The sequence below is a fragment of the Phaseolus vulgaris genome, chromosome 4 (genome assembly GCF_000499845.2).
Source record: "Phaseolus vulgaris cultivar G19833 chromosome 4, P. vulgaris v2.0, whole genome shotgun sequence".
In the NCBI taxonomy this organism is placed as follows: Eukaryota; Viridiplantae; Streptophyta; class Magnoliopsida; order Fabales; family Fabaceae; genus Phaseolus; species Phaseolus vulgaris.
In genome coordinates, this window is record NC_023756.2 from 43,446,905 (window position 1) to 43,462,168 (window position 15,264).

Here is a 15,264-nt window from a genome sequence, read left to right on the forward strand (position 1 = left end):
GCTGACCTAAAAATATATGGAATAAAGAAGTCTTCGGAGATGTGAATCACGTTAGTAAGGAGGTTCAAAAGAAGATCGATGTTCTGGACGAACGCGATGATACTTATGGGCTAGCGGAGTTTGAAAGGGAAGAAAGAAAGGCTCTCCTTGCTGAACTTAATAAAGCTAAGTTTAAGCAGGAGGCGGTCATGTTTCAGAAAGCACGACAAAGTTGGATATAGCAAGGGGATCTCAATACAAAGTTTTTCCATTCGTCTATTAAATGAAGAAAGGCAAGGAATCAATTTCATGGGGTTCATGTTAATGGTAAATGGTGTGAGGATAAGGATGTGATCAAGGACAAGATTTGTACTTTTTTCGAAAACAGATTTGCTAGGAACGATGTTTGTCAGGTTCGGCTGGATAATGTTAGTTTTTGCTCTATCTCGGGCTCCGACAACGATATGCTGATCGATGAATTTTATGAAGAAGAGATTAGGGTTGCTGTTTGGAGTTGTGACATCTGTAAGAGTCCTGGCCCCAACGGCTTCAATTTCGGTCTTATAAAATTCTGCTGAGATATAGTTAAAAAAGATGTAATGGCGGCGGTGAAGGACTTTGCGGTTAACGGTCATTGGCCCAGAGGTACAAACGCTTCGTTCCTATGTCTTATACCAAAAGTTGAAAATCCCCAGCAGCTTGGTGAATTTAGTCCTATTTCTTTAGTTGGTTGTCTGTACAAAATCATCTCTAAAGTGTTATCTCTACGTTTGAAGAAGGTGATAAGCAAAGTTATAGATGTCAGACAGTCGGCTTTCCTTGAAGGGAGGGGTTTGTTGGACAGTGTGTTGGTTTCCAATGAGGTTCTGAAAGAGTATAAAAGAAGGAGAAAAGGTTGTGTCTTCTTCAAAGTTGACTATGAGAAGGCGTACGACTCAGTTAGTTGGGAGTTCATTTACTATATGCTGAGGAAGATGGGCTTTTGTGAGTTGTGGATTCAGTGGATAAAAGGTTGCTTAGAATCAGCGTCGGTTTCAGTTCTTGTGAATGGCAGTCCAACTAAGGAATTCTTCCCTAAGAAAGGTCTTCGTCAAGGTGATCCGTTAGCTCCCTTCCTCTTTCTTATTGTGGCTGAAGGGTTGGTTGGGGTGTCAAGGATGGCTGAAGAAAAGAATTTGATTGACAATGTGGTAGTTGGCAAAGATAAAGTGAAGGTCAATATGTTACAGTACGCAGATGATACCTTGTTTTTCTGTGAAGCTAACACAAAAAGCATTTTCAATATTAAGGACATATTGCAATGCTTCGAGCTTTCCTCTGGGCTCAGAGTTAACTTTTTGAAAAGTGAAATTGGCGGAACGGGGGTTAGTCTTCTTTCACTAAGGGGTTTTGCAGCCATTCTTAATTGTGATGTGATGGTTTCCCCTTTTGTCTATCTGGGTTTGCCTGTTGGCGGAAGTCATAAGCGTGAGGTTTTTTGGAATGGGGTGATTGAAAAAGTTCAGGTTAGACTAAGCAGGTGGAAAGGAAAGTGCTTGTCGATGGCGGGAGAGTTTGTTTGATCAAATTTGTTCTTTCTTCTATTCCGTTATTCTTTATGTCCTTATTTAAATTACCTACCGGAGTGGTAGATAAGTTGGTAAGGATTCAAAGGAATTTTCTTTGGGGGTGGGGCACTGAAGGAAGGAAGATAGCTTCGGCATCTTGGAAAATTGTGTGTAAGCCTCGCGAACTTGGGGGACTAGGGGTCATTGATTTAAAGCTTTTTAACTTGGCTTTGTTAGGAAAATGGATCTGGAGGCTGGGTTCGGATAAGGGTGGTCTTTGAAAGGAGATTCTCGTCTCTAAATATGGTGGTTGGAGGAGTTTGAGAGAGGAAGGTAAAAGTAGCAGGAGTTCTTTTTGGTGGAAAGACTTGAAAGAGGTTTGGGCCTCGGAGGGATGGGGCAGGAGTTTTGAAGATGGGTTCAAGTGGAAAGTTGGAGATGGAAAGGACATTTCCTTTTGGGAGGATAGGTGGCTCGGTTGTGGTGCGCTGAAGAGAGTATTCCCGAGATTGTTTTCTATATGTTCGGCCAAAAATGCTAGGGTGGCTGAGCTCGGGTCTTGGTTTGAAGGAGTTAGGGTGTGGAATTTAGCCTGGCGCAGACCTTTTTTCGATTGGGAGAAGTCTATGGTGGATCAATTTAGTCAAGCTTTACTTGAGGCGAGACTAGATTTGGGGGAGGTGGACAGGTGGGTGTGGAAGGGAGGGGCTGATCAGAGGTTTTCAGTTAACTTTGTTTATTCTCTGGTTAGGAGGGATTGTGAGGCAGATCCTTCTCCAGTTTTTAGTAAGTTATGGAGTTTAAAAGCGGTACCTTCAGCTTTATTTACGGCTTGGAGGATGATGCAGAATAAGATCGCTATTAGGGTCAATTTGGATAGAAGAGGGGTGTTGGTTGAAAGTTCATTGTGTTGTTTGTGTGGAAAGGAGGAAGAGTCCTACCGTCACCTGTTTTTCGACTACAGTTTTGCTTGGTGGGTATGGTGTTTTTGTTATAAGTGGCTAGGAGTGTCGTTCGTGTCTCACAATGACCCTATGTCAAATTTTTCCCAGTTCAGGATGAACACGTCCTCTGCTTTTATTAATGAAGTGTGGAATACAATTTGGGTTAGGGTCGTGGGGGAAATCTGGATTCACAGAAACTCTATTATTTTTAATAGGGGAGTGGCTGACGTGTCTGAAGTTTGTACTTTGATGCAAGCAAAGGTTGGGTCTTGGATTTCTGCAAAATCTAGCACTAATTTAGTCTCCTTTTCCAGTTGGTGTTTGGAACCTTTGGAATGTATGCGTTTGGTTATTTGATGCTATTTAGGTTTTTAGTGTGGTTTGTGCTTTTGCTTGATGGGTTTGGAGGGTCCTGATAGTTGGATTATGTTTTTCCTTGTATACGGGTTGTTCCACCCCTGAAGTGGTTCATTTTTTTTATATATTTGTTATTGCTGATAAAAAAAAATTGATTTTTATTTCATAATTTTCTTGTAGTGGCATATTATACTCTAAACTATATACAAAATGAAAATTGTATTTAAAAGCTTTATATCATGTGAATTTTTCCACAATACATCGATCAAAACTTGTTTTTGTTTCTCACTCTCTATGGATTATTTTTAATCTTTATCATTCAATTTTAAGGCAAGTGTAATTTAGTTATTCTTTTAATTTAAGGTTATAACTTGTAATAAAAACAAAACAAATCACTTAGCATTTTAAAAAAGACAGACAAAGAAGAACACTTCTTTTGTTAAAAAATAAAGAATAATAGATGAAAAGCTAGGAGAAAGTACAAAAATAGAAAAGTCTCGACAGATTCACGTTCCACAAAGAATTTAATTTACTCAATCATAATTAAACTTCAATTCATTTTACCTTAATTATGTGTAAATAAAGAAACACTCCACTTTATTCATAAATTACTTGAATAGTTCTTATGGCTAACCACTAAGAATGATTTCAATTAAACCTTATAGCTTCAATCTACAATTTGCTTGCAATTTGGGAATTGGATCTATCAGAAAATCGAAGATGTTCCCACTCCACATCATTGATATTCCCAAAGTATTGATTCACCATTTCTTCATCAACAAGCTCAAGTTTCGAAGGCTCCCACTATAAACAATACAAAATAAAAGTGCTAAAACAAAATAGGTTTAAAACAAATATTCAATCGTGTTGAGTGAAAAATATGATAGAGTTAATTATAACTCAATTGGAATAATGGAAGGTGTAGAAGTATGCGTTCCTAACTTTACATTTTGGGATTTGAAGTAATCTGTTCAAACTCTTATCTATTGAGATGATATTTTATATATTAATATTCAGTTCTTAATTAAAAAAATATTCAAAGTATATTCGTAGAAATGGAACATGAGATATTATCTTGTACCTTGGGCTTGTTGTCTTTGTGGAATAGCTTTGCTCGGGAACCCTTTTCAGTACATCCAAGAGAAGAATTGTTACAACATTGAAAATTAATCTCTATATATATTTATACAGTCTTAATAATTATAACTTTATTAATGATAAAATATAGCAACTTTATTTTAGAAATCACACTTAGAAACTGATTAAAACTTTCCAACTAAAATAATTTACAAACATCTTTTTACCGCGAATATAATCTATCTCTAGAAGAAAACATCTTATTCATATATTTTTATCAAATGTTTTCATTAATCACTTTTAAAGTGTTGGATAAAACTAGTTAATAAACTAGTTAGAAGCTATAAATCAGTTTGAATTGAAACTTATAAATTCATAAGTTGAAAAGTTAACAAAATTAGGGTTAAATATGTTTTTCGTCCTTATATTTTCATGCAAGATTGATTTTCATCACTAGTTCAAATTTTAAACCTTCTAGATACTTATAGTGAGAAAATTATTGAAATGATTTTTTGGTGACAAATGGATTTTCAACTTAGTTTAATATTTTAAAATATTTCATGCAGATTTAGTCCAAATTTTAAACCTTCTAGATACTTATAGTGAGAAAATTATTGAAATGATTTTTTAGTGACAAATGGATTTTCAACTTAGTTTAATATTTTAAAATATTTCATGCCGATTTATTGTTGACGTAAAAGTTATAATATTATAACATAATAACTCTTTCTAATAGTTTTTTTAAGTACAATTCAAAAGATCTAAAATTTAAACTAAAAAATCAAAAAACTAATTTCATGTGTGTTAATTTCATGTGTGTTATTATGTGTTATAGTAGAGAAACGAAAAAATATATTAACCTGGAAATTAATATTAACTAAAAATGTTTATTAGAATTAGTTTATAAATTTAAAATGATATATTTAATCATTTAAGATTATTTATGATATATAACTTTGTGTATCTAGCGGATCTAGTTTATAAATTACTAAAATAACTTATTAAACACAGTTTTATTAAAATTTCTCATCCCAATGAAATTTATTTTAACTCTTTGAATTTATTTTGTTTAAGAATTCAAGTAATGTTTTATAGGGAAATATTTACCTCATAGACATGATTGCCAAAAGTTCCTCTGAGGAGGTGGCAGACAATATTATAGTCTTGATAAAGACATTGGTCAATCTTTTCTAACCGGCCAATCCTAATCTAACAATCAATAAAATTGCAAAATTTGTAAGAAAATAAAATAAAAAATTATTTGGAAAGTTCTTATGATAAAAGATACTATAAATAGTAATATTGATTAATATTTAAATGGACATATGATGAAACAATTCTAGAAAATTATTGAATAAAAATAATTTAAAAACAAAAAATAACTAATTATTATATAAATTAAATGAAATATTTATTTTATAAATTAAAAAATTATTAGTATATAAAGTAGTTTTTAAATTTATAAACTAGTTTCTAAATTGATATCTCTAATTAGCTACCAATTTTAGAATTTAAAGTGGTTGGTAACTAAAACATGGGTACTTAATTAGATACCAATTTAGAAACTAATCTATAAATTTTATTAATAATAAAAGTTATTTTAAATATCAATAATTATTTTAATTTAATTTTTATGTAATGATTTTTTTTAATGGAATATGTTATTTTATTAGTAAAAGACAAAGAGAGTAAATAATTATATGTGAAAATTATAATAACAATGAGAGTAATGTTAATTGATTTTTGTTGTACTTACTAATTTCAGAAATATCTTGAGGCTAATAGGACAAGATGAACGCATGTAGCTTAATGCATTTGTAATCCATTTTTCAGCTCCAATTTGTAATTCATGTTCCTATAAAACATTATCATATGATTGAAAATTATACTATGCATTCAACATTGTAAAGGAGAAATTATCAAAATATCTTACTTGATGCAGAGATACTTACCAATGATTCAATTATTTCTTCCACAGTTTCCTTTGAGAAACATTTGTTTATAACTTCCAAACTTTTTTTTGGTACCATGAAAACCATTAATTTGTAATTCAGTAAGCGTTTCAATTTTCAAAAAACAGAAAATCTCAAGAGAATGATTTACCTCCTAAAAGGACTGTCTTCTCTCACGTTTGGTTTCTCTGCGAAGGTTTTTATCAGTGCAGAAATTGTTGAAACATTTGGAGAATTAAGAACTTGTAAGGCATTTTCCAACGACTCTAGCTTCTGTTGCACATAAAAAAATTATTTGTATGGATTCATAGTTCTTAAAGATTACGTTACAGTGAAGCTTATTGTGAAAGTTTATGAATAATTGAGGAAGAAGTGATAGTTTTACTATTGAAGGCACAAAATGTGTGGCTAAACCACATGCTGCTATTTCTGCTCCATCCAATTGTGCTCCAGTCAACCCTAGGTATTCCCCTTCATAAAATTAAACCAAAAAAGTAAAATTGCAAATTAATATCAATGCGCAAAAGGAAAAGGTAATACAGTACATTTTCTAAAGATTATTAAATAATTAATAATATTATATTAATATAATTTTTTTGTATATCTCTTTATATATATAAAAGTTACTTCAAAACCTTTTCCAATCGGTTTATTTGAGTGAAAAGTGAGAGATGCATATTGGTAGAGATTTAAGCAACTTACCAAAATAGCCAGGAAGTCTAGAAAGGAAGTAGTTGGCTCCCACATCTGGAAAATGTCCTATAGATGCCTCTGGCATTGCAAATATCTACAAATAATACATAAAACATATTATGAAAAGGATTCATAACAAATTAAAATAGACTTAATTTTGTGACATAAATCTTTGAATACTAAATACTTCCATAATAATATTAAGTAGAGAACAATGTAAAATATAATCAAGGGGATTGGAATCCAGAATTAGTAGGAACAGTAACAGATGCAATAAAAAACCACTTTAGGAACACTTTGTCTAAGAGTTGAGTGTTGAAAATTAGCTTAAATAATATTAGCCTTCTAGAGCTTTAGTGACCAAGACAGTGTGATGCTTACTAAAATCTTTTCAGAAGAAAAAATCAAAAAGCTTGTGTAGGATTGTGAGATCTTGGGCCCGATGGGTCCTACTTCAGTTTTATAACATTTTCTTGAAAAATCATAAAGGAGGATGTGTTCAAAGAAGAACATAACTTTTATAGATGGGACAAGTAACCTAGGGAAAGTAATGCATCATTTATCACTCTCACATCTAAGGTAGAAAATTGGGTTGTGTGTACAAGATAATATTGAAAATATTATCAAATAGATTGAAAAAGCTGATTAACGAAGTCATATAGATCATAAATAATCGATTTTAGCAAAGGTAGAGAGTTATTGGATATTGTTATGGTGACAAATGAGGTGGTGGATGAAATTATGAGAAAGAATCATAGGGAAGTCATAGTTAAAAGTTGATTTTGAGAAGGTGTACAATTCAACTTGGTTTTTGTATTATATGTTGGAGAGATTAGACTTTTGGGAAAAATTGATCATGTGGGTTAAAGGGTGTACGAAATTTGTATCTATATTTATTTTGGTAAATGAGAGCCTTGTAGACCAATTTATTTAATCTAGAGAGCTTAGACAAAGAGATCATGTAACACTATTCTTATTTATGATTGTAGTTGAGGGCTTAGTAGACCTAGTTAGGCAAGTTGGAGTCATAGGTAGGTTACATGGCTTTCAAATAGGAGCCAGTGGAGTAGGGGAGTAGAGGTATAAATATATTGTAGTTTGCAACAAAAACTCTCTTTTTGTGCACCATATATACACAAAATTTAATGGTTACAAAGAGCATTCTTTGATTTTTTTTAATTAACATCAGGATTAAGGGCAAATTTTAACAAAACTAAGCTACATGGAATTGGAGTATATCATCACACATTGGACACATTTTCAGCACCTTATTTATTACAAGAAAATCATGAAATAGAAACTAATTTTAGAAACCCAAAATAATTAGTTGTTATAGTGACTAAATTAGAAATCATTTTAGAAACTAAAAAAAATGGTTTCTAAATTAGTTTCTATTATTGTTAAATAGTTTCTAAATTGGTATCTAATTAGCTACCGAGGTTTTAACTACCACTTATTTATATTCTAAATTTGGTAACAAAAACTTTTGTTGCTAATTAGATACCAATTTAGAAACCATTTAACAATAATATAAACTAATTTAGAAACCAAAATTATTTTTAGTCTCTAAAATGGTCTCTAATTTAATCACTATAACAACTAATTATTTTTTGTCTCTAAAATTGGTTTCTATTTCATGATTTTCTTATAGTGATTGTAGTTAAATGTCCGTACCATCACATATTTTGGTGTTATGGTTGAGACAAATAAAAAAAAGTCACTTTGGGATTCGCATGCTACAAAACATAAAAAAAAGGCTTGCGAAGTGGAAAACATGACCTTCGCTGGTAGAATAATATTGATAAAGTTAGTTATCATAGTTTTACCCTTGCTTTTTATGTCAATGTTTAAATCTAAAGAAAAAATGGGCTAGGAAATAAAAGATATGAATACATTTAATCTAGTCCTATTAGAAAAATGGAAATGGAGATTTTGGAGGAAAAAATAAATGGTTAGTGGAAAGAAGTCTTAGATTCAAAATATGGATCCTAGAGAAGTCTAAATAGTATAAAGAACAGAAGCTCGATCTTAGTGGTAGAGAGACTTGAGGAAAGTGTGTGAGAAAGCAAAAAATCACAATTGGTTTAATAATATATAGCTTGGTCTAAAGGAAATGAAAATCAAATCAAGTTTTGAGAAGATAATTAGGCGAGTTAGAGATCTTTTATGGATAATCAGTTCTATGCAAATTCATTCAATAAAGAAAGTAGTTTAAGGAACATGATTCTTTGTTGTGGGGGAGGTAGGAAGTGGAAGTATAATGACGCAGAGAGTGGTTTTAGTGGCAAAGAGGCCAACTGGATAATTTTATGGATGAGCTAGGGGACTACTCTATCCAGGAAGGAAGAGAAGATACATGGAACTGGAAGTATAGTGAAACTAATATCTATATTGTCAAGTTAAACACATAGTAAAATTGGAAATACTATGGTGGGGGATGAAGTATATATATTAGAAGAATTACAAAGCATTAAAGCTATGTCATTGGCTCTATATTTTTGAATGGAGAGTGCTTATTAATATAACTTCCACACATGATAAATTATCAAAAAGAAGAGTAAGTCGTTAGCCCTCTTTGCATTATGTGTGGGAAGGAAGATAAGTCACTACCAAAAGTTTGTTAGGAAACATTTATCTGAGTTCTCAATAATAGGTTTGACTAAGGAAGGAGACAAGATATGGAAGAGTATGTGAGTGACAATTGTTTGGTTAACCTGGACACATTGAAACGGTATTGTCTTTAAGATTTAAGAGTTTAGTCTTGGATTATAAGAAGGTTTTTAAAGCATCCCAATACCTGGAAAGCGCACTTCACTTACTCGAATTGGTGCCTTTGTCTAGGACTCTGTATCAAATCCTAAGCAAGTTAGATTTTTATTTTGTTTGTGGTTAAGGGATATAAGGGAAGGTCTGACTTAGATAACATCCTAAGACTCTCCAATAAATATTATTGTTGGGATGGTGAGTATATTGTTTTCTAAGAAAACTAATGATGTAATTTTGCATATATATGAAACATTAGCACAATAGTAAGCTGGTGTTGTTTATTGTTGATCTAAACTAGGTTGCTCTGTTATGCAAATCAATATGATCTTTCTACAGTTATTTTTTTCATGTGTATATGCTTTGTTGTGTCTTGTTATGTCTTTTTTTCCATCAACGGTATAATGTGGAAGCATGTCTAAAGAGTTAAAATTGATCACGGACTATGGACTAAATCGAGTTGTGGTGAGGTTGAACATTCCACTCTTCACTGCACCCAAATTACTTCCAACCTTCTTTGCATGATGGGTTGTGCTCTCTTAATTGGTAATGTGAGACAAAGTGGAATGAAAACTTCATCTTTGACATTTTTGGATAATTAATGAAAACTTTAATATTTTATAATTATAGTTTTGGAAGGTGAAGAGAAGCTTACTGCTTTTTCAGTCACAACCCTAAACCTTGTGGGCACAGATAGACCTGCTCCTCCTCCCATCACTACTCCATTGATAAGAGAGACCTGATTCCAAAACCATTCAATCAAAGCTACCCAAATATGTAAGAAACACTACAAGAAAATTATTAAATAAAAACTAATTTTATAGACAAAAAATAATTAGTTGTTACATTGACTAAATTAGAAATCATTTTAGAGACTAAAAAAATAATTAGTTTATATTATTAATAATTAGTTTTTGTTACCAAATTTAGAATTTAAATAATTGGTAGTTAAAACCTTGGTAGTTAAATAGATACCAATTTAGAAACTATTTATCAATAATATAAACTAATTTAGATCAATAATTTTTTTAGTTTCTAAAATGGTCTCTAATTTAGTCACTATAACAACTAATTATTTTTAATATCTGAAATTGGTTTCTATTTAATGATTTTCTTATAGTAAAAAATGGAAAATATTGTAAAAAAAAATATTTTAAACTTGTCAAACTCACTGTAGGCTTTTTATAGGTTGCAACCAAATGGTCCAGAGTAAGTAGTTTCTTGAAAAAGCTAGCTGCATAGGTCCAATGTCCTAGATTGACATATGTAGATAAATGTTATAAAGGGAAGCATAGTTAGCTTATCCATGAGCTTGGTTTCAAAATCATTAATTCAACAATTTTTTTGGTAGTTTTGGACAAGTTGTACCTACTAATGAGCAAGTAATCACTGATACCACATCACCTCCAGCACAAAAAGCTTTTCCATTACTCTAGTTAACATAGAAAAACAAGATAGTTACTCTTTAATCATAATGAAAATTTATCATACATAAACTTTGATAATTAGTGGAAGATCAAGACTAATAAATTTTGATAATTCATTCATTGAGTATATTTAATGGTGGATATTCCAAAATTTTGGAATCATATAAAGACTATAAAATTTAATCTAGAAAACTATTTTGAAAATGTGATAAGCATTAATTGTTCATTATCTCTTTATGGAGGAACATTGAGGACGAGAAAAATAAGCAAGTGAGAATAGTAACATAGAAAGTAAATGAGAGAATTCATATCCATCATAATGTGAGATTAAAAATCCTAATAAGAGGTTAGAGAGATATTGTATTTCACTCTTACGGAGTGAGATTAGAACTCTCATAAAGTGAAAAAACAAATATTGTAATTCTACTTTTATTGGGTGTTTACTTCTAAGTTGAGGAGATTTTTATGACAGATTTTCGGTGTCATTATTTTATTTCACTCTAATTTTTTTCTACTTATTATTTATGTAAGTATCACTTTTGTATCTATAAAAAAAAATTGATTTCTTCAACACTAATAATATAAATATTTAACTAAAAGGTGGTTCATTTCAGAAAAAAAAATTGTAATTAGCTCAAAAGTATAAATTTTAATCAAAGAAACTGCAAAGTTTGCTCATTGTTCTGATTCTCAATCTAGCAAATAATATTAGAAAAATTCCCCAGCATGTGATTTGCTTAATTTACCTTCAGTATGACAAGTTGGACTAAAGGGTCATTCTCATACAACTCTAAATTACTTGTTATTTGACAAATCTGCAAAACAAAACAAAATCCATTGTCATTCTTGGAAGAAAAAAAACGTCATATATATAAAGTTTTCTCTTTTGATAAAATAATATTCTTGAACAAAAGAACGTATTTCTCTTAATTAAATTTTTTAACATCATTTACACTACAAAAAAATCATGAAATAGAAACCAATTTTTAGAGACCAAAATAATTAGTTGCAATAGTAACTAAATTAGAGATCATTTTAGAAATTAAATAAAAAAATTGGTTTCTAAATTAATTTCTATTATTGTTAAATAGTTTTTAAATTGGTATCTAATTAGCAACCAAAGTTTTAACTACCAATTATTTAGTTGTTAATTAACAGATGGTTAGAATTTATTTATAGTATATTTTTCTTATTGATTAAAAAGAATGACAGCTCAATTAATTAACCTTCCTACGACCTAGTAATTTTAAAAACAGTAGTCACAAAGTAATTGAAGTAATTTATGTTAAAGGCATTTAAGAATTGGTTTTGTTAACTTACCATTTCATGGTTAAGACTGTTTAGCTTTTGAGGTCTGTTTAGTATGACTACCTTCACACAAGAATTTCCAGTGAAAAGTACCTATACAAGGAACTTAGTCATGCAATAATATATCATAAAGAGCTTCATATAATCAATTCATTATTAAATTATTCATTTCATATCCACATCATCTTTATAATTTATCTCTAAATTAAAAATTATACTTTAAGGTTAACTTAATTTTGTAAAATTATTTTTCTCACGCGCTCAAGTTACTAACTCTCTCTAAGATTATATGGATGATCATAGTGGGTGGTCTCATCACTAACTCTAATGTTTTTGTTTGGATTAGAAAATGGATTCGAATGGAATGTCCGAAGAAAGTGAGGTTGTTTGAAATAAAGTAGAAAGTAGAAGAAAAGTTTATGAAAATTTGTGAATGATTTGAAAGATATAATAAATTTTAAAAATTATAAAATAATTTATATAATTTATTTATTTAATATAAATAAATTTAACTAAATAAATTATAATAATTTTATTATATAATTAAAAAAATTAGTTTTATTATTATTACTATTATTTATAATTATTTTTCATAATTATTATTTCATAAATTTATTATTTATTTTAATTATTATTTATATGTTTATTAATATTTTATATTTATTTTAATAATTCTTATTATTATTTATATTATACTATATTATATAATTAATTGTATTTATTTTATTATAATATAAATATTAATAAATTAATAATATAAAAATATAATATATATATATACTTATATATCAAAGACCTCTTTAATTACTCTCAATTTTTTTATTTTATCTTTAATATCATATTTAAGCTTATTATTGTATTATGAACATTGTGTTATTTTTTAATTTTTTTAAATATTAAATAGTTATTGATATGACTTTCACACTGTCGGAAAACAAATAAATCTATATTTCATTTAAATAAAAAAATACATATGTACAGACGGTGCTAGTCTAGTATAATAGTTATACACTTAATAAAATATATATTCATAGTCGAAATATATATTTTTTTATATAATTTTACTTTTTTTTTGCAAATCTTCATATTTATACGAAAAAAGGACGCTTAATTTTTCGTAGAAAATAAACAGAGACGTAAATGGTTTTAATAGAGTATTATAAACTTTAAACTTAATTTAATTTTATAAAATAAAATTTATATTACTTATATTTTATATATTATGATATATTTTTATTTTTAATAGTAGGATTTTCAAACTCTTTATACGCTTAAATCGACTTACCTTCGTCTAAGGGGGACAAAGTTGAAGAGAATGTGACTGTATATAAAATGTAAAAAGTTTTGGGTGAATAAACTTGTACCTACTGCACTAGTTACCGGAGGCTTTTGCGTTGGTCCAACTAAAGACTTGGTCTTGGGTTTCATCCAAGTCACTATTTTTTTCCTTTTCTAATTGGTGCTTAGATCCGATGATTTGTATTAGGATGATCTTATTAGATGTTTACTTAGTATGTCAGATGTCTTTCTCTGAATTAAGTTAGAAGTGTCTTGTATAGTCATCTTGGATATATGTCTATGGATGGATGTGATTAAGATTGTCATTATGTATAAGTATTGAATCACTCCTTAAAATATTTATATTTATTTATTATTGTCGATAAAAAACAATAAAATTAATCCGAACACATGTTTATTTTCTGCAGAATCTTTCTTTGCATTTATATCACTGTCCAAAGTATTTTTATAGCGGTATTATATTATCAGAAAATCTCATCTTGCATAACTTGTATGTGGTTAGGGGTTAAAAGATACGATGAAGACCGTAATTAAAAGGAATGAAAAAATAATTAACCTAATCAATTTGATAAAAATGACGATAAAAATATATATATTTTTATCTAACCATATTTCATCTCATTTTATAACAGATAAATTATATTAGTAAAATTGGAATATAATATAAATTTGAAGGTTGATTAACGTGGTATGTCATTTATCAAACATTCATGTAATAATTAAAATTTACTTGAAATAATAAAAAAGATATAATTGAAAAGAAGAAGAAGGAAAACCTGATTTTGCTCCCTATCAAAATTGAGAGTTGGAGCCATGAATATGAATTTTGAGAGTAAGAGGGTTTTGAAAAGGAGGCACACCAATTCAGCTCAATAAAACCTCTCTATTTATAAATCTCACCAATGTTAGATATTAACTATTATTATATTAAGTGAAACATACATGTGATATGTGATGTTAGAATAAAAAACAAAACCCAAGAAATATATAATTAAGGAATATTCGCAACAAAAGAATAAATAAATAAATAAAGGAATATTTCACAACTCTTATTATATAATTGTCAACACCCTCACCATTTAGTTTACAATACAAAAACATTATAAAAAAAAAAATAACTTATTAAGATATATAGTCTGAAATTAATTTTTTTAATAAAAATTAATGTAATTTAAGAATGATTAGTTAGATTTGTTTTATCCATTCAAATAGATCTGGATTGCTTTCTAAATTATTTTAAATTCTAGATCATAGAAGGACCAAATTTGAAAATGATCTTTTAGTCATAGAAATTATATTCCGTTCACATTAAATTGATTGGAACCACTTATAAGTCGCCAAATCTAAGACGATTAACAATTACTAAAATATTGCCGATAAAAAATAATTATTTAAAAGAAATTGCTTCTTTTCCTAATATAGTCTCATAGTTAATGATATGGTTTTTCACTTTAGCCATGATAATTTCAGTGATTAAAGTTATCACAACAAAAATATTTGAAACTACTTAATATCATAAATACTAAAAGTTAATATAAACATAAAAAATATAAGTTATAATCCAAAAAATACGTGTATCACCATAAAAATATAACAATATGTTAAATATTATATAAGTCATGACATAAATAAGAATACTGTCCATGATTTATTTCAACATATATATTAGAAAAAAACTTACCAATTAAAAGATTAAATGGGAACAATTGTTTAGAAATTCAACTAAATAAGATGAAGAATAGATATAAACTTTATCTTAAAATCTATTTCCTTTAGAACGTGGTGATATACTCCTTTTTTATTATTGGTGTATAAAAAAATTATAAAAAAGATTGTTCCCTTAATACCTAAAGTTTTAATAATTAATTAAATATTAATTTAAAAATTATTTATTAATATTATAAATTAATTTAGATAT

At 28.9% G+C, this 15,264-nt stretch overlaps 2 protein-coding genes across 3 annotated transcripts; one reads left to right on the top strand and one right to left on the bottom strand.

Annotated features, from left to right (window-relative positions):
* Nucleotides 1-578: 578 nt before the first annotated feature.
* LOC137838884 (uncharacterized) lies at nucleotides 579-2,827 on the top strand. Its single transcript, XM_068648097.1, has 2 exons — nucleotides 579-1,484; nucleotides 1,811-2,827. Exons 1-2 carry the CDS (start codon nucleotides 579-581, stop codon nucleotides 2,825-2,827), a joined length of 1,923 nt encoding a protein of 640 aa, XP_068504198.1.
* A 510-nt stretch (nucleotides 2,828-3,337) lies between these two features.
* Nucleotides 3,338-14,202, bottom strand: LOC137837798 (probable 3-hydroxyisobutyryl-CoA hydrolase 3). Of its 2 annotated transcripts, XM_068646931.1 has the most exons (14): nucleotides 14,123-14,202; nucleotides 12,060-12,140; nucleotides 11,486-11,554; nucleotides 10,681-10,744; nucleotides 10,485-10,564; nucleotides 9,968-10,051; nucleotides 6,559-6,643; nucleotides 6,242-6,327; nucleotides 6,008-6,129; nucleotides 5,857-5,917; nucleotides 5,661-5,759; nucleotides 5,012-5,113; nucleotides 3,909-3,950; nucleotides 3,338-3,631 (listed from the first exon to the last, which is right to left on the bottom strand). In XM_068646931.1, exons 1-14 carry the CDS (start codon nucleotides 14,159-14,161, stop codon nucleotides 3,500-3,502), a joined length of 1,146 nt encoding a protein of 381 aa, XP_068503032.1. In that variant the 5' UTR covers nucleotides 14,162-14,202; the 3' UTR covers nucleotides 3,338-3,499. The 2 variants fall into 2 exon arrangements, with proteins under 2 accessions (XP_068503032.1, XP_068503033.1); XM_068646932.1 differs by lacking the exon at nucleotides 5,012-5,113.
* Between the last annotated feature and the right edge of the window lie 1,062 nt (nucleotides 14,203-15,264).

What these genes read in the sequence shown, in the direction of transcription:
- LOC137837798 (XM_068646931.1), bottom strand. Translation starts at nt 14,161, where the DNA reads ATGGCTCCAACTCTCAATTTTGATAGGGAGCAAAATCAG. An exon ending in TCCAACTTGTCATACTGAAG is followed by an intron (nt 10,745 to 11,485) that starts GTAAATTAAGCA and finishes TATGTTAACTAG; the next exon opens with AGTAATGGAAAAGCTTTTTG. An exon ending in GGGTTGTGACTGAAAAAGCA is followed by an intron (nt 6,644 to 9,967) that starts GTAAGCTTCTCT and finishes TATTATTTGTAG; the next exon opens with ATATTTGCAATGCCAGAGGC.
- LOC137838884 (XM_068648097.1), top strand. Translation starts at nt 579, where the DNA reads ATGGCGGCGGTGAAGGACTTTGCGGTTAACGGTCATTGGCCCAGAGGT. An exon ending in GGGTGATTGAAAAAGTTCAG is followed by an intron (nt 1,485 to 1,810) that starts GTTAGACTAAGC and finishes GGTCTTTGAAAG; the next exon opens with GAGATTCTCGTCTCTAAATA.